Here is a 27,304-nt window from a genome sequence, read left to right as displayed (position 1 = left end):
CAAATGAGGCAGACTAGAAAAGCAATACAGGCTAGAGATAGTACCAGTGGTAAACAGCAGAAGGAAAAGAAGAAAAGCCCTCTTTCTTTTACCTGTTTTTTAGTCTGCAAAAACCAAATTCCTAATTAATATTCAAGAACTGAATGGCTGCCTTACCCACCTTTTCACAGTTTCCTGGTCATATATTAACCAGTCAAAGGTGAAGGGGAAGCAGTCAAGTTGTTCATTTTGAACAATTATGCTATAGTACAGAATGTTAGAGGCTCATCCATTGCAACATTTGAAATGGTGATTTACATCAAAATCTTTCTAGCTGTTCTAGAGAAATGGTTGTAGTATTTAGACACAGGCTAAATATTTTCACAAGATGTAAACTCATCCAAGAGCAATACATGGAATTATTTACACTCAACAGTTAAGATTTACTTCTGCAAATATTAAGCATGGAAGTTAATTTGAGAAAATATGTGACCCGTGTTATTTTCCTTAATAAATGAGTATTATTTTTATTTATTATTCATAGTTAATATAAAATTAACAGTGAAAGTTAGCTCTGAACATTTTTTACAACACTTAACAAAGTTTGATTTTTCTATTGTTTAGATGTCAGATTTACAAGAACAATCATTTAAATAAAAAAATATAAAGCCTATGTTTAAAACATGGCCTTTATTAATGCTCTCTAATGAACTCCATTTTATCTTACATTGAAATAGTTATGCTTTGCTTAAGAAAAGACGGAAAAGTGCATTTTACAAGAGTACTTTTTCTTTAATTCTCTGCGAAAATGGAAGGAATTGGAATCACAAGTTGACAAATGTGGTAAAATGAAGTTTCAAGAAACATCAATTTTAGTAATGCTACCCCCATCACTAGTGTTTCGCTCTGACTTTCTGCTGTGTGAACCATAATATCCTGATATATAGTCTAGAGCATCTATGTTATTACTCTACAGCATTTTAAACACAGAAAGAGAGGTTAAAACCCCTTTCAATGTACAAACATGAATAAAAAATTGATTAAAAAATCACTTTTATACATAATGTATATGCGAACTGTTTTAAATACATGGTTTTGGAAGAGTTATTTACAAACTGCATCAGCCCGTGGGACAATCCACAGACAAAGTATACACAGTTGCTTTACTTTATTGTTGCATCTCAACTTTGGGAGATATAAATTCATTCGGCAGTATAGCAAACATAAAAACTGTGACAAAGCATCTTAAGGGCAACCCAATAAAATTTGTTCCTCAAAACAATATAAGTACTAGGACTGCCAAAGTTTCCAAACAAGGTTATAGTTTAATCCAGATGCCCGATTACAGTTCTACATTGTGGAAGAATAAACAGACCCACTGCACATACAGGCATGGCTATTGAATAAAACCTCCTGTAAGAGCTACAACTGATAGGTATGTTTTTTCAAAAGAGTGAACTAACCTAGAATTTTTTTCCAATTTTATTAATATTTTAAAAAATACATAAAAATACAACATCCAATGTCTGAATAAATATATTTAACAAGTTGCAAGATACCTTATTTTACACAAAAAAATTCAGCTTTAGAAATCTTGTTAAATAACTTCATTGTTGTTATATATTTCATTTTTCGTCTTTTTGTAACAAAATAAAAACTCTGAAATTACATAGAAAAAAGACAAAATATTTTTGTCAAGGGATAAGATAGTCCACTGAAAACCTATTCACAATTCCACTGTAAACATTAATAAACATTAAAATATTTGCATAATTGTGTGCTCAAAAATCCTATAAAAAGTGGAAGACTTATTACAACTGTAGTTTTCAGTCAACTACACTTCCTTTCACAATTTATTTTGTCCCATTTACATCTTTAAAACTGGGCACATTGCTGAACACATACTTTGGCAGCTCTGTATAGCAAGTGCTTCCACAAAGAGGAACTACTCACCAAGGGTTAGCATACAAGCTGGGTGAAAGTGCAGCAGTAACTTGATTCTGTTTGATAATATTCTGATGTCTGTTTGATGCACTTGCTTTTCTATGATTTCCTAGAACACCTGAATGCTTCATTGGACATAATTTTTCAAATCTGATAAGTGCCCTTTCTCTGTATTAACAAAAAAACAATAAACACGATGACAAACATGTCAGACGGTGCCTACAAACCTTCAGTTACCAATGAACTTAATTTCTCAACAGTAAAAATAAAAATAAAATAAAATAAAAAACCAGGAGGGAAGAAAAAGATACAGTCCAGCAGTGGAAGAGTGTACAGAATGTACTTGGCAATGTCAAACCAGTTGAGTGCTTTTTGTGGTTATATTTCAGGATTTATGTCCATGGCAGCAAACTGCTGACAAGGCAGAGAAATATGTATCACCTGCATTCTACAGCAAGCACATTCTGGGGAGGAGAAGATGATGACGGACTCATCCCAGTGTCTGATGAAGCAGATGACATGGATGCTCCTGTATGAGACACTGTAAATACATAAAGCAGGACATCAGCACCAGACTGTAAAATTATCCTTCACACTGGAGGCTCGCTTAGGTATCAGATCCAGTGTCTGTACACACACAAAACAACTTGATAGATCCCAAGTGAGGCCTGTCAGGTTTGAGGTACATTGACAGAGTTGTGTGTAGAAACTTACATCGTAGCTGCACCCATTATCCCTGGCTCAATGTAGTGTCCTTACTAGTTGCTCATTTTAATGAGTATTACCTTCATTTATTTATTTATTTAAAATAGTCATGGAGGAGAAGTAGCAGTACAGAAAGACCTCTCAAAGTCCTGTTATAAAAAAATACAAGTGGATTCCTCGTGTGTGGACTAGTAAGTTCAAAGCCTTAATGTTTTAGAGAACTACTCTAGTTTCTGTGTGTTTCTATACTGTGCTCAGATACCACGGAGAAGAGTAAATATTACTGGATTAAAAATAAGATTTACTTTTACTACAAAAAGCTTTATGAAACTGGTCCAGATTATTTTTGCCAATTACTTTTCTTGTCTGTTCACATACACTGGATAGCTAACCTTATAATTTCTGTGCCTTAAATCATTAAGGGACAAGACAATCTGTTATGCTACTTGTGAAAACCCAGATCCAGGGTACATTAAAAAAAGACAAGGATCTGGCCTTTGTAAAGTGTAATTTTATATATTCAAAGATTTTAATTTATTATATGTACGAATTTTGAAAAGCAAACCATGTTGTGGATTCTAATTTTATCCTGTATGGATAGAAGACAAGTTAAACTTTGTATAGTAACTGTATTTCGAAAAAGTTAAAACAACAGCTGCAGAAAATGTCAATTAAATGTATTGTTTTGGGGTCTGCATGTTTAAAACAGATATCTCTTCTTATCTCATGAGAGGGAGGTCTGAGTGTAAAGCAAACTGGAAAGTTACCTTCTCTGTCTTTCTTTTTTAATCGTTTTCTTCTTCTGTCTATTGTTGCTACTTCTGACTTCAGGGACATGTAATATTTTCGGATTTCCTGTAGTTTTTCTTGTAGAAAGGAGATTCTCTCAGTGCTGTTCATGTTGTCTAGTTCATCTTAAGAGTGGGGAAAAAAGTTACTTTACTATGGTGATTTTAAGAAACGATAACTGCAACATCACATGCAAAACAATAATGCACTTCCACAATGCTATACTAAGTAGGGTTACATCCAATACAGATGGAAAAAAATGTGGGTTTTGGCTATCAAAATACAAAGTTTCTTATTAAATTCCATTTAATCCAAGGTGTTTTAATTATGGTAGATTAGCAAGAATTGTGCTCCTTATAAAGAAGACAGTTACCTTTTCCATAACTGGCGTTCTTCGAGATGTGTAGCTCATGTCCATTCCACAATAGGTGTGTGTGCTCGCCTCGTGCACCAGTGCCGTAAGTTTTTCCCTTAGCAGTACCCGTAGGGGAGTGCCCCTAGCAAGCCCTGGAGTGTCACCACTACGGTGTGGTATAAGGGGCACTGTGCGCTCCCCCCCCCACCCTCAGTTCCTTCTTGCCAGACAACTCCAACAGAGGGAAAGGAGAGTGGGATGTGGAATGGACATGAGCAACACATCTCAAAGAACACCAGTTATGGAAAACGTAACTGTCATCTTTTATTCTTCGAATGATTTCTCATGTGTATTCCATAATAGGTGGGTAGGAGTTCACAGACACTCAGGGTTGAGCACTGCCCTGACGAACCTGGCGTCCTCCCTGGTTTGGGAGATGATTGCATAATGCAAGGTGAATGTGTGGACCAATGATCAAGTGGCAGCCCTACAGATGTCCCAAATAGGGACATGGGCCCTCAAAATTGGCGGCGGGAGAACTCCCGCCAGGTCATAACAAGTATGGATACACGAAGTTGGAAAGCCGCTGAGTGGAGATCAGCCGACCTTTCATGCATTCGGCCATGGTGATGAATAGTTGCGAAGACTTCCTGAATGGTTTTGTACATTGCAGGTAAAAAGCCAGAGCCTGTCTCACATCCAGCATGTGGAAGCAGCACTCCTCACTGGACGCATGGTGTTTTGGAGAGGACCAGCAGGAAAATGTCTTGGCCCATATGATAGGCGGAGACCACCTTAGGGAGGAACGGGCGGAGCTGGACCGTATCTTTATGGAACACCATGTACGGGGGTTCAAAGGTCAGGGCCCGGAGCTCTGAGACCCGTCTAGCGGACGTGATCGCCACCAGAAAGGCTACTTTCCATGAGAGGTGTGACCAGGAGCGTGTAGCTAGCAGCTCAAATGGAGGTCCAGTTAGTCTGGCCAGCACTAAGTTCAGGTCCCCCTGGTGGACTGGGGGTCTAACATATGGAACAAGGTGATACAAACCCTTAAGGAATCAACCGGTTATGGCACGAGAGAATATCGTGTGGCCCTGCACTGGCGGGTGGAAGGCCGATATGGCTGCCAGGTGCACCTTGACGGACGAGGGCGCTAGGCCCTGGGCTCTAAGGTGAAGGAGGTAGTCTAGTATAAGCTGGATCAGAGCAGCCACTGGCGAGACGCCTCGATCAGCGGCCCACTGGGAAAACCAAGACCATTTCACCAGGCAGGCCTGATGCTTGCAGGGCCTCCTGTTCTCCAGGAGGACGCGCTGAACCCCTTTTGAGCAAGTCCTCTCTTCCCGGCCTAAACGCTGAACAGCCACGCTGTGAGGTGGAGGGCTGCTAGGTTGGGGTGGAGGAGGCGACCTTGGTCCTGGGAGAGCAGATCTGGGCAGGTTGACAACGGCCACAATAGGATGAATGCCAAGCTCATGAGAGTCACGTACCAATGCTGCCTGGGCGATCAGAAGGACTTGGGCCCTGTCCGTCTTTATCTTTTTCAAGACCTTGCTGATCAGTGGAAAGGCATAGAAGAGCTGACCCGACAGGGCAGAAGGAAGGTGTCGGAGATCGCGCCCATGCCCAACCCTCTCCTGGAGCAGAAGCGGGGACACTGGTGGTTCTGCCGGGTCACAAACAGGTCCACTTGGGGAGTGCTCCACATTTGGAAAATCCTGTGCACCATCTCTGGGTGCAGCGACCATTCGAGCTAAGAGGAGAAGTCCCGGCTCAGCCAATCCGTCCAAGAGTTTTGGATGCCCGGTAAGTGGTGGGCTTCCAAGGAAATATCGTGGGCTATGCAGAAGTCCCACAGCCTGAGGGCTTCCTGGCAGAGGGCTGAGGAGTAGACCCCGCCTTGCCTGTTGATGTAGATCATCGAGGCCATGTTGTCCGTGAGAACCCTGACCACTCTACCCGCTAGGCACAAGCGAAAGACCACGCAGGCTAGATGGCCTGCCTTGAGCTCCTTGACATTTATGTGCAGGGCTAGGTCCTGTGCGGACCACAGATCTTGGGTCTGGAGGTTTTCCACATGGGCTTCCCATCCCAGGTCCGACACATCGGACACCAACTCCACTGTCAGGGATCGGCCCCTGAACAGGACTCCTTGGAGCATGTTCCCTGGGGAGGACCACCAACGTAGGGAGGCTAACACAGGTTCTACTTTGTCCATCCGGTCTCTGGACTGGGAGAATACCGAGGCAAAACAGAGGTGAAGGGGCCGCATCCTGAGCCTGGTGTGATGAACCACGTACATGCACGCCAACATATGACCCAGGAGTTGGAGGCACGCTCTGGTGGTCGTCACGGGGAACCTCATGACCACGCTGATGAGCTCCCTTAGGGTTTAGAATCTGTCCGGTGGGAGGGAGGCTCTGGCCGACGTCGCATCCAGAATCGCCCCAATGAACTTTATGCTTTGCACCGGTACCAATGTGGACTTGGTGTTGTTTACCAGCAGCCCCAGTGCGGTGCATGTGGACAAGAGGAGTGTTACGTGATCCTGTACCTGTGACCTGCAGCTGCCCTTGATCAGCCAGTCGTTGAGGTAGGGAAGATCTGGACCCTCCTGACACTTGAGGTAGACCGCTACCACAGACATACACTTTGTGAAGACTCTGGGAGCCGTCGATAGACCAAACGGGAGGACAGTGAACTAGTAGTATTCCTGCCCTACCGTGAAGCAGAGGAAATGCCTGTGGCCCCCGAATATATGAATGTGGAAGTACACATCCTGCAGATCGAGGGCGGCGTACCAGTCTCCGGGATCCAGGGAGGGAATGATGGAGGCCAGAGAGACCATGCGAAACTTGAGCTTTACCATGTACTGGTTCAGGCCTTGCAGATCCAGGATGGGCCTGAGCCCTCCTTTGGCCTTCGGGATAAGGAAATAGTGGGAGTAGTACCCCTTGTATCTGAACTCCGCCAGCACCACCTTACCCGCTTCAAAGCAAAGAAGCCGTCTCACCTCCTGCTTGAGTAAGCTCTCGTGAGAAGGGTCCCTGAAGAGGGACGGGGAGGGAGGGTGGGTGGGGTAAAAAGAAACTGGAGGATATAGCCCCGGGAGACTGTGTTGAGGACCCATCAGTCCGAGGTCAGCCGTGACCACTCCGGGAGGAAAATACATAGGTGGTTGGAGAAGGGAAGATCGGGTGCATCCCTGGTACAAACTGGTAAGTCGTCCCTGGGCGTCCCATCAAAACTGGCTCTTACCCGCCTGCTTTCCCTTAGAGGGCCCAGGCTGGGGCGCAGGCCGGGATTGCCTTTGCGGGCGCTTTTTAATAGTCCCTTGATTTTTTATAAGGGGGCTCGTATCTGGAGTGGGTGGCCTGACTGGGAGTCTGCTGTGATTTGAACTTGGTCCTGGCTGGGGCTGGGACATAGAGGCCGAGAGTCTTTAATGTCATGCGGGAGTCCTTCAGACCATGTAACTTCACGCCGGTTTGTTCCGCAAACAGGGCCTTGCCATTGAACGCAAGGTTCTGCAAGGAGTTCTGTGCCTCACTGGACAATCCAGACAGCAGGAGCCCTGACGCTCTCTTCATGGACACCACGGAGGACACAGACCATGCAGCCGCATCCGCAGTGTCCGGGACTGCCTGAAGGGCTGCTCTGGCGGCAGCCATACCCTCCTCCACCAGAGACAAACTCCTTTTTATCACACTCCTGGAGGGAGTCCGCAAATTTGGGCGCTGAGCCCCACAAATTGAAGTCATATCTGCCTAGCAGGGCTTGGTAGCTTGCCATCCTCAGTTGGAAGCTTGAGAACGAGTAAATCTTTCTACCAAATAGATCTAGTCTCCTCGAGTCCTTACTTTTATGAGTAGGAGCGGGTTGACCTTGACGCGCCCTATGGTTGACCGCCTACACTACACTAGAGAGTTGGGGGTGGGGTGAGTATACATTTATTCGTGCCCCTTGGTGGGCACAAAATACTTCCATTCTACCCTCTTAGAGATGGGGGGTAAGGAGGCCAGGGTTTGCCACAGGGCGTTTGAGATCTTTGCCACCCCTTCATGGAGTGGGAGAGCCACCCTGCCCAGTGCCAAAGCTGAGAGGACATTGAAGAGGGAGTCCGAGGGTTCCTCCACCTCCTCAGCTTGTAGGTTAAGGCTTGATGCCACTCTTTTCAACAGTTGCTAGTGGGCTTTCGTGTCCTCCTGTGGGTTTGGAAGAGGAGGGGCCATGATCGCCTCATGGGGGGAGGATGAGAATGGTGGTGTGGTGCTCTGTGTCCCCACTGGTGCTGCAGGTCCTACCACTTGGTCCCCTTCTGAGTGCGAGACCAGGGACGAGAGCTCCGCTGACCCTTTCCTGGAAGGCTGAGAGAGGGAGGCCGATGGTCTTTCCGAGGCTCTGGCCACCGAGCAAGCCACCACCAGGGGCTGCATCGGGGCCCATTGGTACCATGGCGCTGCACAAGCTGTGGCACCGTTGGAGCAGACTGTCCTGCCTGACTCGCCTGGCCCACCAACTGTCGACTTTGAAGGGAGGCTGGGCTGGCATACGATCGACTGCTATCCAGGGACAGGGATGAGTGATGGCATCGGGAGCGGTGTCGAACATGAGACCGTGATCCCGCTGTGGAGGAGTGGGAGTACCATCTATAGTGGCTGTTCTGTGACCAGCTCCGATGGATGGATCCGCGATGGCGGGGTGCTGGCGATCGATGCCTGGGGCTGCAGGAGCGGTACCATGGCAGGTACCTCAAACAGGACAAAGAGTGGGAGCGGCATCAACATCCATACCGCGAGGGGCTACGGTGGCACCGGAGATGGTTATCTCCGAGAAGCTCTCTGTCCCGGTCTTGGTGGGGCATCTCTCATCACGTGGTCTACATTCCTCCGAGGCGGAGTGGTGCCTGGAAACGCTGCTGCTCAGCACCCAGCCAGACATCCTGGTGGGGGTTGACGGAGACCGGCGCGCACTGCGCACAGGGCGATAGCTGTGCAGAGAACAGCATCATGAACCTTCCCTCGACCATGAGTGGTACCGTCCAGGCAGTAACTGCAGAGGTCTGAGCAACAGCTTGCCTCTGGACCAGGGAGCAGTTGACAGCAGTGCGGCCAGTACTGGTAGAGACGTCTCGACCCGCCCGCAGAGCCTCCGGTGTGGAGGGCACCCAAATGTGGCCACTGGCATCCGGGGAAGTCGGCTCGGAGTGGGCCAGGCTACTCCATTTGACTTGAGTCAGAGGCGATGGGGACTGAGAACTGCCCTTGCTCCGGTGCCTTGGTGGAGAAGACCTTTTCTTTGCCTTTTTAGACTGTCCCATGGATGGAGAGCGGTGCTGACTGGTGGAGGGCACTGATGCATCACTGCACACTGATGCTACGGTGCCGACTCGAGTGGTGAAGCGGTGTCGGGGTTAGGGCCAACTCCATCAAAATGGCTTGGAGCCGTATATCCAGCTCCTTCTTGGTCCAAGGTTTGAAGGATCTGCAAATTTTGCAGCAGTCACTGAGATGGGTTTCCCATTGTGGAATGCACATGAGCGGATCACTGACAGGCATAGGCCATTTGCAAGTGTTGCATGACTTAAAGCCCGGGGCATGCCCCGACCCAGGTGCATCTAACTAGTTCTAACTTTTTTTTTAAAAATAACTACAGGTACTACTAACTACGAACTAACAAAGTCCAAAGAGGGAAAGCTACAGCAGAGCTGGAGCAGAGCAGTTCCGAAGCACCTTCACTGGCAGCAAGAAGGAACTGAGGGTGGTGAGAGCTCACAGCACCCCTTAGACCATGCCATCGCAGCGCCACTTCAGGGGTCACTACAGGTGTTCCCATATGACTACTGCTAAGGGAAAACTTCCGGTACCGGTGCACGTGGTGAGTTTGCACACCTATTGTGGAATGCACATGAGCAATCACTTGAAGAACAGACAGCTACGACATACTTATATATTATACTATATTTACATGATCACTAGTCCTCCACTAATGGTTGTGGGGAAAAAGATTATTGGTTCTAAAATATTTGTCTCAAACCCCCAGAGTTTTAGGTTACCATATCGTGGAACTTAAAAACAAAAAACAAAAGAACTCCTCCATCCTCCCCCTACATAATAATTTTGTTAGTCATCTTGCTCTTCTAACTCAATTCTTCAATCCCAACCTGAATTTTTGCAGCCAATAATCCAGTAAATTCTAGAATTAGAGATGAATGCCTGGATTATGCCATCTGAGAACTCAGATTCCAGATATTTTCAAATAATATAAAATACTAGTTTCACAGTCTAGATATTCTTGAAGTAATAAACTGCTAAACGTATGCCAGAAATTAAGTGTGTGTGAGGGGAAGTATAATGATAATTTAAATAATACCATTTTTAAAAGGACTTTTATAGTGTGAAAGTGAAGCACAGAAATAAATACATTATACCAATAAACCTGGCTTTACAATGATAATGAGCATTCATGCCAAGTGCCTTTTTGGAACTGAACATAGCAAGTTCTGGATATTGTACTAATATAATTTTGAACTCTGATTTAAATATTTAACACACTTTAAAAAATTCTTACTGAGTTGGAAACTCCATTTATATACTCTAGGGGGAGCACTGTGGTGATGTTTCTCTCTATGTTTATCCTTTTCTCCATCTTTGATGTGAGGGGAAATTACTCTTGCAGGGGATCGCGCAAGCTTCTGTGGTTTGGACACATTTATGTGTTTTACTGGAGTACATTTACTTGAACTGTCCATGACAGGAAGATCTTCACTATCACTGCTTTGTCCTGTAATAACACAAATTAATTTTGATTAGAAGACAGACCTATAATTTTAGTATTCTTCTAACCCTACAATCTAGGTTACATAAACTGTGGTTATGGTCAGAAAAGTGAACAGTAAAATTGTGTTTCCTTACTCAAAAGACCCTGCTCCCTTTGTGGATTCCAAATTGTTTCAGATTACTGACAAACCCATTTAAAATTTTCTAATTTTGTTAGGTACATTACGATGAGCTGATTCTTCAGGTGTGCCAGTGCTCCCTCTAACCCCAATGGAGGGAGCAGTTAGGGGCTGAGTCAGCCCTTGCTAAAGTACATTTTTTACCTACAAAAATAATACAGACATTATAAGTCCAAAATAAGTGTGTTTGCTGTCAAAAAAGCAGGTGTGACTTAAAAACACATTTAGTTATTTCAGAGTAGACAAGGCCCTAGAGTCATTTTTCAGAGTGCAGGTGCACTAATTACCTATAGATGCGAACAATGTCTGATCATTTCAGTAGAGTATGCATCTCTGATACAAAAGAACCTCAGAGTTACAAACACCAGAGTTACGAACTCATCAGTCAGCTACACACGTCATTTGGAACAGGAAGTATACAATCATGCAGCAGAGACAAAAAAAGCCAATACAGTACAATACTGTGTTAAATGTAAACTACTAAAACAACAAAAGGAATGTTTAAAAAGAAGATATGACAAGGTAAGGAAACTGTCTCTGTGCTTGTTTCATTTAAATTAAGACAGTTAAAAGCAGCATTTTTCTTCTTCATAGTAAAATTTCAAAGCTTATTAAATCAATGTTCAGTTGTAAACTTTTGAAAGAATAATTAGAACATTTTTTCAGTTACGAACATTTCAGAGTTATGAACAACCTCCATTCCTGAGATGTTCCTAATGGAGGTTCTACTGTACCATATTCACATAGACATGCAGTGTGATCTTGTACTTCAGTGTATAGTTTAATTTATTTTGTAAAAACAAAAACAATTTAAAACTTCTTACAATAGTGCCAAAATAAAGGTTCACATTTCAAATATACAAGTCTCAGGAAATTTTAAGTTACAGTTCCCACCAAGATCTTCATGCTGCACATATTAGGCATCATTTAACAGCCTATGAACAATATTTGTTGCAGTTACCGTGGGAACCCAAAATATTTATTTGACAAAAATCTTAACAATGCCATTGTTGGCACTGACTCTATTGACTTATTTGATTCAAATCCATTAGCTGTCTAAGGTCATCATTACTTATAAGACTAAATCCAGACTTTCTGCAGCTGATTTAAAAAGGTTACATATCTGATCACAATGTCAACCGTACATAAAAGTCCTGTCTCTAAAAGGTATCGTACTTACCTCATTTCACTCTATGTATTTTTTCTTGTAAGTTACAATTACTGTATCTTTCTTACCTTAGAAGCACTTGGATATGACTTTTCAAGGAGGTGCTTCTATTCAGCAAGCATAGGGACAAAATGATAATTGAGCTGAACACAAATAACCAGGATAACTGTAAAATAACTGGTATCTTCTCACATACAGCAGCTTTGTAAAGATAGTTGCTAATGAAAATGATGACGATAACAGTCATGAGACTGTCATGAGACTGCCAGATACTACTAGATACATAGTTAGTGGTCCAGTCAACACTAATTAAAGGCCCTGGCAAGGAAACCCCTACACACGTACAATGGTGATAAATATAAAAAAGGATGGATTACTACACACTTGCTGTGATACAGTACAAACATTCACTTCCAAATGTACCTGTTCCATTCTTTTCATTTTTGGCTACAGCACTTGATCGCTTTGGAGTACGCTTTTGTTTCTTTGCCAGTGTCCCACTATTGCCATCGCTTGGCCTTTTTTGACCTGAAGGAAAAGAAAAAACATGCCTCAAATATTTCTGCCTTCAATATACCCCTTTTAAAACAAATAGATTGAACTGAAAACTAGTATTAGAGGAAGCCAAATGCCACTTTTGAGCCAATAGTCCTTAGCAAAGCAATACAAGATTTACAATGGTTTCAGGAATTGTCAAAATAGAGATTGGCTTGTCACATGGGAAACACATACCCTTCTCTCCATTATCTCTGTCTTGTACTGCTATACTACAATTGCTTGAAGTGGTACTGGCTTCAAATCCATTAGCAGACTCGCTTTCACAGAGTCCTTCTTGAGATTCTTCTGCCACACTGTCCACTTCAATCGTTACATCGCTTTCACTTTTTATACTGCGAGATTCATCCTGACTAAGAGCAAGGGGGGAGGCCACAGAGAAGTTAGGCTGGACTGCAGGGGTTAAGGCAGATGGATTTGAGGTCAAAGTGTTGGGGTCTGGCTTTTCTGTCACTGCATCCTCACTACTGCTCTTTTCCTTTTCATCAAAGTCATCCAAGTCCACTTCATGGCAAAGTAGAGTTTCAGGTCCAATCTGAGGCATAGCGTCATCCTCATCTTTTAATGGAACGTGCTCATTTTCCTCAGATGTACATTCAAAGTTTTCATTAGTCAGCTCTTGAACATGTTGATCTGACTCTGCTACTAAAGACGGCATTTCCTCATTTTCAGTTCTGAGTGACTCTTCATCATGAAAGTCTTTACATTCCTCTATTCCAATACATTCATTGGTCCTCTCCTCAGACACAATATTTGGCACTTCCATCTCACACTCTCGTCGTACCTTTTTCTCAGGCGATGTCTGTTCCAACGTTTTCCTTTTCAAAAGCTTCTTATCTTTTGTACAAGGGTCTGTTTCATTTTCAGCAGTGGTGGAAAACTCTTTACTGTCTAAGGAAGAAATTTCTGATCTTTCAAATTCTATGAGGGTTTCATTTGTTCCCTCTTCCTGGCTTTCTGGCAAAACCTTTACATTCTCTAAAGAGGGGTCTTTTGTCTTGCTCCTTCTTCCCTTCCCCTTAGGTGATTTTTCAGTCTCTTTTTTCATTTCTTCCACTTGTTCAGCTTTGTTTCCAAAAATCTGAACTATTTGTTCACTTTCTTCAACTTCCAGTTTCAAAGTTTCTAGAGGCTGCACTTGAGTCCTATCATTTTCTTTCATCAATACATGTGGGATCTTTGGGTTTTCTTCAGCAGGTTTCTCATCAATTAGTTTTTCATTTTTTTCCATATCTGAAATTTCTGCAGAAAATTCTTCATTCATACTCTTTTCAGAAGTCTCATCAGCTTCACTGTCAGATGAACCAGAATCTGCCAGAAAATAAGATTAAAAAACAATACATCAGGTCATTGTTAAAGCACAATTTTTTTATATTAGCTATGCAGATACTATTCAATAACCCACACAGATATAGTGTCCAAAATCACTTTAAGAAAAAAAAAATCAAGAGTTTTGGTTTTGCATCAACTACAACTAAATAAAAAAAAATCCAAAATGTGTTGCATTGTTCAACCTATTTTTGCTACAGTTTTTCTGAGTGTTACTTTAGATCTCTATGAAAGTATGGTAGTAATGGTGTAAACTTTTTTTTGTGTTCACTTTTTTTTTTTTTTTTTTTTGTGGTGGTGGTGGTGGTGGAGGGGGTTAGAAATCAAAAAGCCACACATAAATCATAGTTCAGGAGGACAGGATAGTTTTACAAGTCTCCTTATAGCTTGAATCTTCCCAGTCACCTCACCTCAAAAAGGAACAGATGGCTCAGAAGACTGATAATGGGGTTTCAGCCATTTCATTGCTAAATCAGTGGTTTCAATCAGAAGCCATATAGATAGCAAGTAATACTATGGTGCCTGATAGTTGTGCAGAGACCTATATGAAATGAGTTGGTGGCTTCAATTCAGTTTCTACTAGACAAGGGTTCTTATCATCAAACAACATTGCCACCATTTGTACTTAACTAGCATCCCTGATGGATGCATGAGCTGTGACATTAGAAGACTGAGTGACCATAGTAATGGCCACAATTTTATCTCTGGATTAGGACTGAAGCAGACTGATGTGAGAACATGGGGTAGCTGCCCCTTCCCTAATTGCTTGGGGAGGAAAGAGAGATTTTTTTTTCCTCCACGGTGTCAATTTAGTTCTTTCAACAGCATTAAAATTCGCAGGGAAAAAAGGGGGTTTTAATTGCTTTTTCAAAAAGGAATGAAAATCAAAAACACAGGACAGAGATCACTCACCGTTTGATCCTCTATCAGAATCAAACATTCCTGAGCTACGTCTCGTCTGCCTGCGAGGTGTTCCTAAAAATCAAAATCAAAACTAATTAATTTATATAGAATAAAATTTGTTATATAGCTAGTAAACTGACTGACTGAATGCACAGGACTTCAAAACTGTTGACTTACAATAAAACAATATGTTTATTAAACGTTTCATACTAACGTGTGGGGTTACATTATTAGTATTTACATACATTTCTCCTATGTATGAGCACCCTAAGTGTCTCACATGACTGTATCAGGTGTACCTTCTGTTCCATTTGGTAATGACGAGCAATCTGACATATTGCTCCGTGTACTTCTGGCTCCTGCTTTACCTTCACTATTAGGTGTTTTGGATAAACTGCAAGACATGTTTGACAGAAGAGTAGATTTCAGAGGGGGGCGGCCACGTTTTGATTTCTGTTTCTCCTCATCCTTCTTTTCATCCTTTTCCTGGTCTTCTTTACTCTGAAGACACAAAATTGGACATTCTATGAATGTACATCACTGCTTATATAGTCAAAACGTCACCCTTTTTGGGCTACACATTAAGGGGAGAGGCTAGGGAGTGAACAGGTAAATAAACTCTTATTCTTAGGAGCAGAGAGATCCATTAAGCTCTTACAAACTATTACAAAAAGTTTACTGATCTACAAATATTACTTTTGCTTTTTTCTTTTGTTTTCTCTTTGGTCCTCCTTTGTCCAAAGGCCAGATAATCCGATCAGCTTTCACCCATTCATCGTATCTAAAGGCAAAACACAGCACACTGTTACTATTCCCGTTAAAAACACTTTTATTGTAATTTGATGGTTCAAAGCTGAATTGCAAAGACCTTAATAACAATTCAAAATAGATCCCCAACCCCCTTTTAGCAACATATCAAGTATCTAATGTTTTAAAACGTATTTAGTGCTATGTTTTATTGCAATTACCTTCCTAAGATCCTGAGGAAATCTGAAGGTGCAGACCTTCCTGGTCTCCTGCCAGCAAAGCACTGGAAGTCAGGTGACCTGGGGTCAATTACAGACTCTTCCATCAACTTCATGTGACCTTAGAAAATTCAGTTTTAATCTCTCCACGCCTCAGTTTCCCCATCTATAACACTGTTATAAAATAATCATACTTACCTGTGTTTTTAAAGAGTTTTCAAATCGTCTGGCAAAAGATACTAAGCATTAGGGAGACTGTCAAAGGCATAAATGCAGTTAGGTGCTTATCTGCCATTTGTGCCTTTGAAACTCTCCTGCATTATTATTATTATTATCATCATCATCAATATAGAAGAGGGAATGTGAATAGAAGTTTGGGAAAAAGGTTTCTTTCAAACCTACGTGATGTCAATGACATTCAAGAAAGTCTGTTTAGATTTCTCAGGAATTCAGTGAGATGGCAAGTCTCACATTTTAATGTATAAGGAAAATACATTTTAAAATATATTTGAGTTTTGTGGCATTAGCACAGTCACATTGTTTATAAAAATAAAGAAATGCCATTACACAACAGGTATTCAATATAAGGAATGCACTCTTTTGGAATACAACATAAGCGTTCAGTGGAATTTTTTCTGCACCTCCTTACAGTTCAGCTTTCCCCACTCACTCCCACCATGAATTTCTTAAAACACAGATCTTCTTTAATTATAGCCAGTGTTCAACTGTCAGCATATTTTTTGTTGCTGAAATTTCAGAGTTTAATAAACCAGTAACTGTATAAGCTACCCTACTACTAAACGCAATACCGTTTCTAATACTCAGGGTGACATCTGGAAGCACACCACCACTTTCTTAAAAGGCAAGAGTAATTTAAATGTCACTTTCAACGTCACTATATTCGCCAAAGGTCTGATCCTGGTGACAATGACCAGGAATTGGATTTATTCCCACAAGAACTCCAATTTAATATAACAGTACTACTCACACTTTTATGCAGAGATGGACCAAAATCCTGCAAACACTTACACACATGCGTAATTCCATTGGCTTCAATAGGATTACTCATATGTGAGTGAGGGTAGGCACATGAAAAAGTTTTAGCAGGATCTGACCCTATTGTGCAATACTAATTCACTGCAGGGCCAAGAGACCCATTACTCTTCCCCCTTTGATGACATTTTCTCTTAAAAAGCAAAAAAATCTCTAAATACAACAATTATTTTAGTAAACTAAAATGAAGTTAACCAGTAATTTCTCCTTCTTACCTTACATTCCAGCCATAGTAATGTACTAAATATAAAACCTCTCCATCATCAATTTCTGTGCTTTTAATACTGGCTTCATAAATTTTCTGAGTTTTTCCACGTCCATATTTTACTTTCACTTTGGTTCCCGTTAGACAGGGCTCCGAGTCCTCCTCATCTTCCTCCCCTTCTGATTCTCCTTTGTTTTCAACTTCCTCCCTGTAGGCAAGGTATATTTATAATGCCCATTGATTATTTAATTACAATCAGACCTAACATTTCCAAGGCATAGTTTCTAATCAGAGGAAGGAGAAGATAAAAAGTTTGCAGTAGGGAGTTCCTTGCTTCATGAAGTGCAATGTATAAAAAAAGGGGCTGGTCATAGCTTATTCAAGTCAGACACCTCCATTCTGTTTTGCATAAATCAGAAGTGTTAAAAAATGATGCATCGGATTTATTCACAAATCACATTTTAACATGATTTATTATGTGCATAACTATCTCAAAGCTTTAACGTTTATCCTCTGAAACATATGGAGATCACAGAAAGAAGGTGGAGAAAATACATTACATTAACTCACTGTTTTGATGCTCAGTGAAACAGAAGGTGCTGAGCAAGGCAACATTAACTTTAATTCTTAGTATTTGCTTCTGCTGTGTTATTTTAAATTTTTCCACCTTCCACAATTTTCTTTCAAGTTATATGAGACGTTTGCACTGTCAATGTAATGGCCCTTTTGTGGTTATCTAATCAGTTCCACTGAAGCAAACAGTGGTGAACACAAGGTTACAATAAATGCCTTTAACTGTGATATAATTTAAAAAAAGAGGCTAAGAATTTTTATCTACCATTTAACTTAAGGAAAGATCCATAACAAGGACTAGGTGCCTGAAAAATGTCTTTTCAATAACCAATGTCTCATCTGAGCTACATACTTACGCGGCCTTTTAAACAAATTATTTGGAATAGAAGCAAAACCTAGAACTATAAGGAACCACAAGCAGACAAAATAGACAGAAAAAGCACAACTTGCTTTTTACAAAAGATAAATGTTAGTTCATCTCTGACTATAACCTATCTTGCAGCAATAACAGTTTACACTAAAAGGAAAGACGATGGCCAAGGCATCAAGTACTTACAAGAAAGATGACCAAGAGACTGTAGATATATGTAATACACCTATGCAACCTACTGTACACCCACGCGGTATCTATGTTTGAATGGAATTTTTGCTTGCTGTGTTATTCTACAAGAACTTTCTTTTGACTGAAGGCGCACCCTTCTTTGAAGTCACTGTTTTTTCCACAAGTGCATCAAAATGAGAACATCAGAATGGCCACACTGGGTCAGACCAAGGGTCCATTTAGCCCAGTATCCTGTCTTCCAACAGTGGCCAATGCCAGGTGCTTCAGAGGGAATGAAGAGAACATCCCCTGTCACTCATTCCCAGCTTCTGGCAAACAGATTATTGACACCATCCCTGCCAATCCTGGTTAATAGCCATTGACCTATCCTCCAGGAACTTATCTAGTTCTTTTTTGAACCCTGTTATATAGTCTAGGCCCTCACAACATCCTCTGGCAAAGAGTTCTACAGGTTGATTGTGCGTTGTGTGAAGAAATACGTCCTTCCTTATTTTCTCCACCCATAGTCATCTCTTTTCCAAGCTGAAAAGTCCCAGTCTTATTAATCTCTCCTCATCTGGAAATGATATGGAGATGATGCAGCTAACACATTCTCCAGTTGCATCAAACAAAAAAAGTCATCAGGCTTGATTCACTCTCAGCTTGTGCCCCAAGTGCGCTTCTCCCCCTCCCCAGGCACATGGGCTAGAAAAGAGGAAGAATGATGTCACAAGGAGCAGAACCAATCCCTGAATGGAGCAAGGGGGTAGTCAGGACTAGCAGGGTGGGAAGAGAGAGGCCTAGCCTGTTTTCACAAACCCTGGACAGCAGTGATTTAAACCAATTCTGCCTCTCAGTTTGTACTATGGCCGCTATTTTCTACCACTCAGCTCGTTACTCCAACATCTCCTCATTCTTCCACATTGTTCTGTTGCCTGCCACTCTCTCCTTGCCCTCCATGTTGCCCTCTCTCCTTCCCTGCCTCTTCAATCCATCTCCCCTTTTCATTTTTAGTCCCCCTTCCCTTCCTTTCTCCTTTGCTCTTATTAATTCATCCCCTCCTGCCCTCTAAATACATTTAAATAAAAATGGAAACAAGCACAAGTTGGACATTTGCCAACCATCATTAGCCACTTCACTTGTATGTTACATCCACTTTCTACCCCAAATCATACAACACAAATAGACAAGACAGAGTGTGGGAAACCATCTATCATTACATGGTTGCACAACACCTAGCCAATTCTAGCTGTGCTTGCATGTACTACTGTGCACAAATACCAGTATAATACAAGTGACCAGACGTCCCATGTGTCCTAATGTTTTCTTCCTCTCATCTGGTCACCCTAGCCCGCCGTGACAGAAGTCCATCCAGAGAAGCAGTACAGCAGTGAATATTGTGTGCAACTGAGGGGGGTGGTGACACTCTTGGCTAAAGCAGCCCAGAAGTGGGGCTGGGATGAGAACAGAGCTAGAACATCCAGGGATGCACTGATTCAATACACCTCCTGGGAAGCATTCTCAAGATAAACTCCTGTATGGCCCCCAAAACTAGAATGCTGCCCTTTCTGACCGAACCCTTGGAGGAAGATGACAGTGGAAATACTACCTGCCATCTCCAGGGAAGAATCCTCCCTCAGGTACAGCAGGCCTCTGCTGTCTTGGAGATGCACAAGGAGGGGCAAATTGTGATGGGTGTGTGTGTGAGAGTATCATGGACCTGATTCACATCTGATCTCCAGAAATGGAATCCTAAACCTCCCTTGTACTCAGCAATACAGAGTGCCGCTGTACCATCACACAGGCATTCTTTTAAAGAGCAGATGTAAGTTAATATGTACCTCTCTTGCCTTCTCTCTTCCTCTTCATCAGATTCTTTATCAGATTCCTCTTGCTTTTTAATTTTCTTCTCTTTTTGCTTTGGTGTGTTCTTTCTCCCGAGCGGTGTCTCATTTTCTTTCTTCTCTGCATTCTCAAGTGTTTCCTCTACATCTTTATTTTCTTTGTTGCTGTCTTTTAATTTGTCCTGCATTTTATCCTCTTCAGTTTCTTTTTTAGTAGTTATTGCATCGCGAGCAAGTCTCCTCCTTCCCTAAGATAGAAATACAATCTGTTAAACAAGCATTGTCACGTTCAGGGCAGGGGAGGTTATGCAGTGCATCCTGTGCACTGAAGTATATTTATTTTTCCTGTATAGAAGACAGATTGGAGGCCAACATGAAGTTTTGCATTTGAGAGTTATCACATATTTATAAATTTAAAACATTGTGTGCATTCTACAAGGCCTGAAGTCCCTGATCACATGAAATATCACCCTCCCTAGCTGAATATGGCAGTTGTGGTAAGTGGAACTACTTGAGTTGATAGTCCCATGGTTTAAAAGGGACAGAGATGCTCACAAGGCATTTTCCACGAGGGATCCTCAGTTCTGGAAGGTGCTCTCCTTAGTCTGACAGGACCCAGATTTGTATGCAGTGTTGTTGTAGCCGTGTTGGTCTCAGGATATTAAGAGGGACAAAGTGGGTGATGTAATATCTGTTATTGGATCAACTTCCATCAGTGAGAGACACAAGCTTTCGAGCTTACACAGAGCTCTACTTCAGGTCTGGGCCTGATGAAAAGCTGTGTGTAAATTTGAACTCTTGTCTCTCTCATCAACATAACTTGGTCCAATAACAGATATTACCTCACCGACCTTGTCTCTCTAGATTTGTTTGCCTTCAGAGCATGCTGCAAGCCCACTGGAGTTTCCAAAGGGGTAAAGAACAGCAGTGGGGACAGCTGGTGAGTTTGAGGAAGGGGGTCTTAACTGTTATGGGCTTATTGTTTTATTATTAGCGGCCTAGGTGCTCTTTTTGGTAGCGTCACATTTTTGTACTCAGAACATATATCCTTCTATTAGAATGTATTTATTATTCAAAACAACAATCAAAACCCATTAGGTGCCCTAATAATTAAACTTATAGCAACATAATGGCAACCACCTGAAAGTATTACATAGTCACATACAGATAACATTATCTACATATTATTTAATGCTGCTGGTTGGCCGAGTTAACAGGTTAACTTTGCCATCCAATAAGTCAAAGCAGCATCAAAAAAACCCTTCCACTCCCTCTTCTCTCCTGACCCACAACCTTCCTCCAACACCCTGTCAAATAAAAATGGCTTTTGCAGCTTGCTGGAAGGTGATCAAGTTAGAGATAATCATAGGTAATTGGTCTGTATTATCTTTTCATATTTTCAGTGCTTGTCTAAAGCTAAATATTGTATATTTATATTATTGCAGAAACCACATCTTTTAAACTATTGATTCAATATATTTACCACATTTTAAGTAGCATTTCCAGTAAGCATATGTTCACAGTATTTTTATTTTCATGTAATAAGATCCTTTCTATCAATCCTTTAATACCTTGACAGGATCTAGTCACCAAAAAACTTCAATAGGAAACAAACTTCTGATGTTATATGGAAGCTAGCTTACATCACAAGGAGATGAGATCCTAAATGTGCATTATTAAATATTTTAACTGGAAACATGCTTTGTCCTTTGGTAACTGTCAGAAGTAACATTTCTTTCCCTTTCAGTGTGCTAGTTTTAATAAACGAACACACAGTAACTTCCTTAATAGAACTAGCCAGAGTTCTAGCCAGTTAATCTAGATAACTCAGACAGTTAATTTCTTGTTCTAATGAAGGAAAAATTCTTTTAAATATTTTCTTATATTCTGCTTTTGATTGAACATTAAATTAGACAGGGTCACTGACGTATCTATGTACCTGCTGACATGGCCCTCATCACCACAGCATTCAAGCAATACTCAAAATAAAAAAATAAAAATAGACATCAAACAAAAAACTTACTATCCCTCCATTCCCTTCTCTGCATATGTGAATGAGTTGAAAGGCTGAAGATTTTTATTTATTTTTTAAAGAGAGATATCATGAGAACACTAGGTCAAAGAAATGGGGTTTACATTTGGTACTTAAAGCTGTAAGGTGTCTGCTCATTCTTATCTCTTGCAGGAGGAAGTTACATAATCTAGGTCCAGCTCCTGTGAAAATTCTCCCGTGTTCACAAGTCTACTCCACTTGGTGATAGTTTTATGGTTCTGGTGGAACACAGCTGTTGATGAAAGTCATGGTTGTGTAGGGAAACAAAGTCTGAGTCAGAAGGGACCATCACGACCATCTAGTCTGATCCTGCACATTGCAGGGCACAGAACCTCACCCACCCACTCCTGTAATAGACCCCTAACATCTGGCTGGGTACTAAAGTCCTCAAATCATGATGTAAAGCAGGGGTTGGCAACCTTTCAAAAGTGGTGTGCCAAGTCTTCATCTATTCACTCTAATTTAAGGTTTCGCGCGCCAGTAATACATTAACATTTTTAGAAGGCCTCTTTCTATAAGTCTATAATATATAACTAAACTATTGTTGTTTGTAAAGTAAATAAGGTTTAAAAATGTTTAAGAAGCTTCATTTAAAATTAAATTAAAATGCAGAGCCCCCTGGACCGGTGGCCAGGTCCTGGCCAGTTTGAGTGCCACTGAAAATCAGCTTGTGTGCCGCCTTCGGCACGCGTGCCATAGGTTGCCTACCCGATGTAAAGGCTTCAAGTTACAGAGAATCCACTGTTTACACTAGTTTAAACTTGCAAGTGACCCGTGCCCCACGCTGCTGAGGAAGGTGAAACTCCCCTAGGGTCTCAGCCAATCTGACCCAGGGGAAAATTCCTTTCCAACCTCAAATATAGCGATCAGTTAGACCTGGAGCATGAGGGCAAGACTCACCAGCCAGACAACTGGGAAAGAATTGCCTTTAGTAACTCAGAGCCCTCCCCAGCTACTGTCTCACTTCCAGCCATTGGAGGAGATATTTGCTGCTAGCAATTGCAGATCAGCTACATGCCATTGTAGGCAGTCTCATCATACCATCCCCTCCATAAGCTTATCAAGCTCAGTCTTGAAGCCAGTTAGTTTTTTTGCCCCAACTATTCTTGAAAGGCTGCTCTAGAACTTTAGTCCTCTAATGGTTAGAAAACTTCATCTAATTCCAAGCCTAAATTTGTTGATGGCCAGTTTATATCCATTTGTTCTTGTGTCCACATTGGCGCTTAACTGAAATAACTTCTCTCCCTCCCTGGTATTTATCCCTCTGATTTTTTTTTTTTTATAGAGAGCAATCATGTTTCCCCTCAGCCTTCTTTTGGTTAGGCTAAAGAAGCCAAACTCTTTGAGGCTCCTCTCATAAGGTAGGTTTTCCATTCCTTCAAATATCCTAGTAGCCTCTCTCTGCACCTGTTCCAGTTTGAATTAATCTTTCTTAAACATGGGAGACCAAAACTGCACACAGTATTCCAGATGAGGTTTCACCTGTGCCTTGTATAATGGTACTAACACTTCCCTGTCTCTACTGGAAATACCTCGCCTGATGCATCCTAGGATTGCATTAGCCTTTTCACGGCCATATCACATTGGTGGCTCATCGTTATTCTGTGATCAGCCAATGCACCCAGGTCTTTCTCCTCCTCTGTCACGTCCAACTGATACGTACTCAGCTTGTAGCTTGTTGTTAGTCCCCAAGTGCATGATCCTGCACTATTAAATTTCATCCTCTCTCTATTACTCCAGTTTCAATGGTCTACCAGATCATCTTGTACGATATTCTGGTCCTTCTCCATATTGGCAATACCTCCCAACTTTGTATCATCTGCAAATTTTATTAGCACATTCCTACTTTTGTGCCATGGTCAGTAATAAAAATGTTAAATAAGGTTGGTCCCAAAACTAATCCCTGAGGAACTCCACTAGTAAACACATTCCAGTTCACCTTTTAGGATGACCCATTGTAGTCTCCCCTTTAACCAGTTCTTTATCCCCATCTTCTCAAATGAATTACTGAAACCTGGGTAGATTAGATCTACTGCATTTCCTTTGTCTAAAGATGATCTCAGGTAGCTTGGTCAATTTCCTGGAGGGTTTTGACCATCAAGAGAGAACTTGAAATGGACTATATTCAATTGGAAGCCAGTGTAAACAGTGGAACATTGTCTTGATATGTGAATGGAAACCTGTGTTGTCCAGCATGTGGCTCCTGTGTTTGTACAAGTATGGCAATTCCCCTGTACAGCCAATCCTCTAGGGAAATCTCGTATCAGTGAACTATTAAGGACACCCAGTTCTATTTAGCACATAAATAAAAAAAACAAAAACCTCAAATCAGACTACTTACTCTCGGGGATCTTAATTCTATTTCTTCTTTTTCACTTTCGCTGCTGGAATCATTTTCTTCTGCTTCATTTTTTACTTCTGCTGGAAGCATTTCTTGTTCCTCTTTTACACTTTCCTCCATTGGTTCTTCTTGTTTCTGAATGTCTTCTACCACTTTTGGTTCATTATGATGGATGGTCCTGAACTGAATGTTTGCAGAGCGGCAGTATTCTTCAAAACCATAAAGATACCTATATATGCAAACAAAGTTTCACTACATTTTTACCATTGCATATCTGATTTTCATTTCACTGAACTGCAAAAAAATTCTTTATTTTCTTGCTCACAGAAGTGCAAGAGAAGAACACTAACTCCTGAAGAAAAACAAACAAACAAACCCCCCAAACCCCAAACCAAACAATAAAAACCTCAATCCTATGTTAAGAGATTTTGAGATAGCATGATTAAGCAGTCATATGAGAGTGACTAAGTTTAACATTGCACGTGCTCAGCTTTAATTCTGTCCCATTTGCTTAAGCATTCATGACAGTCAAGCGCACATCATGCTATACTGTTTGTCAAACATACAATTGCTTCTACAATTTTAGAAGCAACAAAGAATCCTGTGGCACCTTATAGACTAACAGACGTTCTGCAGCATGAGCTTTCGTGGGTGAATACCCACTTCTTCAGATGCAAGATTTTAGAATCACCTTGCAGTATTTTTTCCCCATTCTTATACTGTTAGAGCGTTTTTAATGTCATAATGGTCTATCACAACTTTACTATTTTTTGCATGCTAAATACTTTTCTGTAAAATATGCATCTTAAATTAGTGCCCTGCTCAACTCCCACTGAAGACAATCTGAATATTTTCATTTACTTTAACAAGGAGGATGAGACCATTTGTCACCTGCTATTCAACAAGCACGACTTTCATTAGGTTCAAGTCAGAGAACAAGGTAGTTAACCACTAAGCTAGTTTAGCTTCAAAATTTAGGTGGGCAATATATGCCTGCAAATTTTCACTTCTCTTCTTAATCAGCAATAGTTTGCTGTGTACTTTTCAAATGATTACTTTAATGAGCTGTCTGGCATACACAACTGTAAAAGAGAGAATACACATTAATCTAAGGCTTAGACAACATATGATGCATTTTGTTTCTCAAATACAGTATAACCATGTCATTAAAGACTTTTGTACTGCAAATGCACAACAGTGAGAGTTAATGTTGCATGTGTAACCTTAACTTAAGCCATTCCTGATACTGGTGCCAATCACACAACCTCAGTGCTCAGTTGTTCTGATTGTTTTCTTAAACAAAAAAAAATTAAGTTCTTCAGAATTGGGCAAAAAATTCCCCCTGCTTCCCACATGTAGAGCTCAATTTCTCCTTTTACTCAAATCATTGAACTATATTTGCTCAACCTTTCAGGAGAAAAAAAGAAGAAAAAAGTCCACTCTACTTAGAAAGTGAGCCTGAAACATTTCAGCCCAGAAGATGTAAGTATCAAAAATGAAAATACAACTGGACATCAGGGGTTAGAATGAAAAGGCTTATGCAGCCTTAACTCAAGTGGTCACCACCACTCCTCCTACTCCTATAGCTAACAACGTAAGTGTGTCTGAAAGCCATCATCTACAGATTTATAAAGATATAACCAAAATTTCTGCACTGATGTTTGAAAGATTACTTCTGCAACACACTTATTTCTAGCTACATTGTACAGAAAGTTTAAAAGTCTGGAGCATATAAATGCAAAGCACAGCCCACAGCATGCAGCTATCACAAATCCCAATGGAAGTAGAATGTGTGTGCATCTGAGGACAGAGTCTGTCCATGTTGTTAAGCATAAGTTGCAAACTGATTGTATAGCAGTTTTAATTGCTATATTCCAAAACTGTAACACCACATGCCAACAATGGAGATTTCCTGCTCTAAAACAAGCAATGTTCTAAGAAACTGCAACTGCAAGATCCTACATGGTGCCTAGCACCTACTTCCCTTTGTAGTTAATGGAAGTGGAAGACGGGGCCAGCTTTAAGCCAATTCACCCGATTCCCCGGAATCGGGCCTTAGGGCCCTGCGCCTAAGGGGGCACTGCTCCAGGAGTCTTTGGCAGCGGAGTTCCTTTGGTGCCGCGGAAAACCCGGAGCAGACCCCTCACTGACGAGTATTCCAATCGGGCCCCGCGGGTCATACAGCCGGCCCTGATGGAGAACGCTAAGCACCACTCTGGCCCTTGTTTGCAAGAACTTCTTACGTTGCTACATTAATTTTGCCAGATTTTAAGAATAGAATGTGGAAGACTAACTTGTCTGCTAATATCAACTGCTGAGCCATCAAAATAAAATGTTCATGCCACTTTTCAGATTTTCCATATTTATAAAACTATTCATTCAATCATCTAATAATATATAACTTACTTTCTATAAGCAGTTTTTACATTGTAGGAAGCAGCTGAGTTCAAAATAGGAATGCCAAGGTCCATATAAATTTGCTTCCATACAGCACCGCTGTCAATCTGGAAAAGTAAGTTTTATTTGTTAACCAGGAAAATTAAGAACAAAATTTACTGTGACACTAGAACTGTAACCATAATTTCCAAGAGAACAAATAGATGTTTTGCTTACGAAAAATTTGACACTTACATTGTCACACCCACCCTGTTGATACACCAGTCTAAAGAGTTTGAAGAGGTTAAGATCCTTGTAGCCCAGAACAGGAGGTTTATTGATAGGAGTACCTAATTAACATAAGAATACAAATAAATAAAGTTACCATGCAGATGAGCAAACTTCTCTTCCATCCCATAGCACACACTTGATTGCTGGTACATTTTTTAATTTAGTGTCTGAAATAATATTTTTACCCATAAAAGGACATCCCAAGTCAGTTGCTCCCAACTAATGGTCATGCTCAGCTTTTGCATCAGCATCTGGTTGGTTCTAGGTGGGTTATTATAATGTTTGGCATCATAGGCCTGCAAACTACACAGGTTCTCTGACCCTCCTCAAATCTCTCGGGAAAACCCCATCTGATTGGCTGCCCTTACCCAAACAGC

At 41.4% G+C, this 27,304-nt stretch overlaps 1 protein-coding gene across 9 annotated transcripts in view; it reads right to left on the bottom strand.

Annotated features, from left to right (window-relative positions):
- Positions 1 to 654: 654 nt before the first annotated feature.
- The window catches only part of ARID4A (AT-rich interaction domain 4A), a 70,530-nt gene continuing 43,880 nt past the window's right edge, over positions 655 to 27,304 (bottom strand). For 3 of the 9 annotated variants that reach the window (XM_039538255.1, XM_039538253.1, XM_039538254.1), the window contains exons 13-27: positions 26,892 to 26,986; positions 26,667 to 26,764; positions 24,261 to 24,489; positions 19,864 to 20,114; positions 16,919 to 17,116; positions 15,654 to 15,731; positions 15,382 to 15,466; positions 14,985 to 15,186; positions 14,695 to 14,757; positions 12,631 to 13,764; positions 12,322 to 12,426; positions 10,343 to 10,555; positions 3,396 to 3,542; positions 2,365 to 2,464; positions 655 to 2,091 (exon numbers count right to left, since the gene is read on the bottom strand). In XM_039538255.1, coding sequence (XP_039394189.1) covers positions 1,929 to 2,091; positions 2,365 to 2,464; positions 3,396 to 3,542; positions 10,343 to 10,555; positions 12,322 to 12,426; positions 12,631 to 13,764; positions 14,695 to 14,757; positions 14,985 to 15,186; positions 15,382 to 15,466; positions 15,654 to 15,731; positions 16,919 to 17,116; positions 19,864 to 20,114; positions 24,261 to 24,489; positions 26,667 to 26,764; positions 26,892 to 26,986 — 3,161 coding nt within the window. In that variant the 3' untranslated portion in view covers positions 655 to 1,928. Of the gene's footprint in view, positions 2,465 to 3,395; positions 3,543 to 10,342; positions 10,556 to 12,321; positions 12,427 to 12,630; positions 13,765 to 14,694; positions 14,758 to 14,984; positions 15,187 to 15,381; positions 15,467 to 15,653; positions 15,732 to 16,918; positions 17,117 to 19,863; positions 20,115 to 24,260; positions 24,490 to 26,666; positions 26,765 to 26,891; positions 26,987 to 27,304 lie in introns of all 9 variants that reach the window. The other 6 variants (XM_039538257.1, XM_039538256.1, XM_039538260.1 and 3 more) reach the window with 6 other exon arrangements.

The sequence above is a fragment of the Mauremys reevesii genome, linkage group 4, assembly GCF_016161935.1.
Source record: "Mauremys reevesii isolate NIE-2019 linkage group 4, ASM1616193v1, whole genome shotgun sequence".
Taxonomy (NCBI): domain Eukaryota; kingdom Metazoa; phylum Chordata; order Testudines; family Geoemydidae; genus Mauremys; species Mauremys reevesii.
This window is presented reverse-complemented; position numbering and strand designations above follow the sequence as displayed.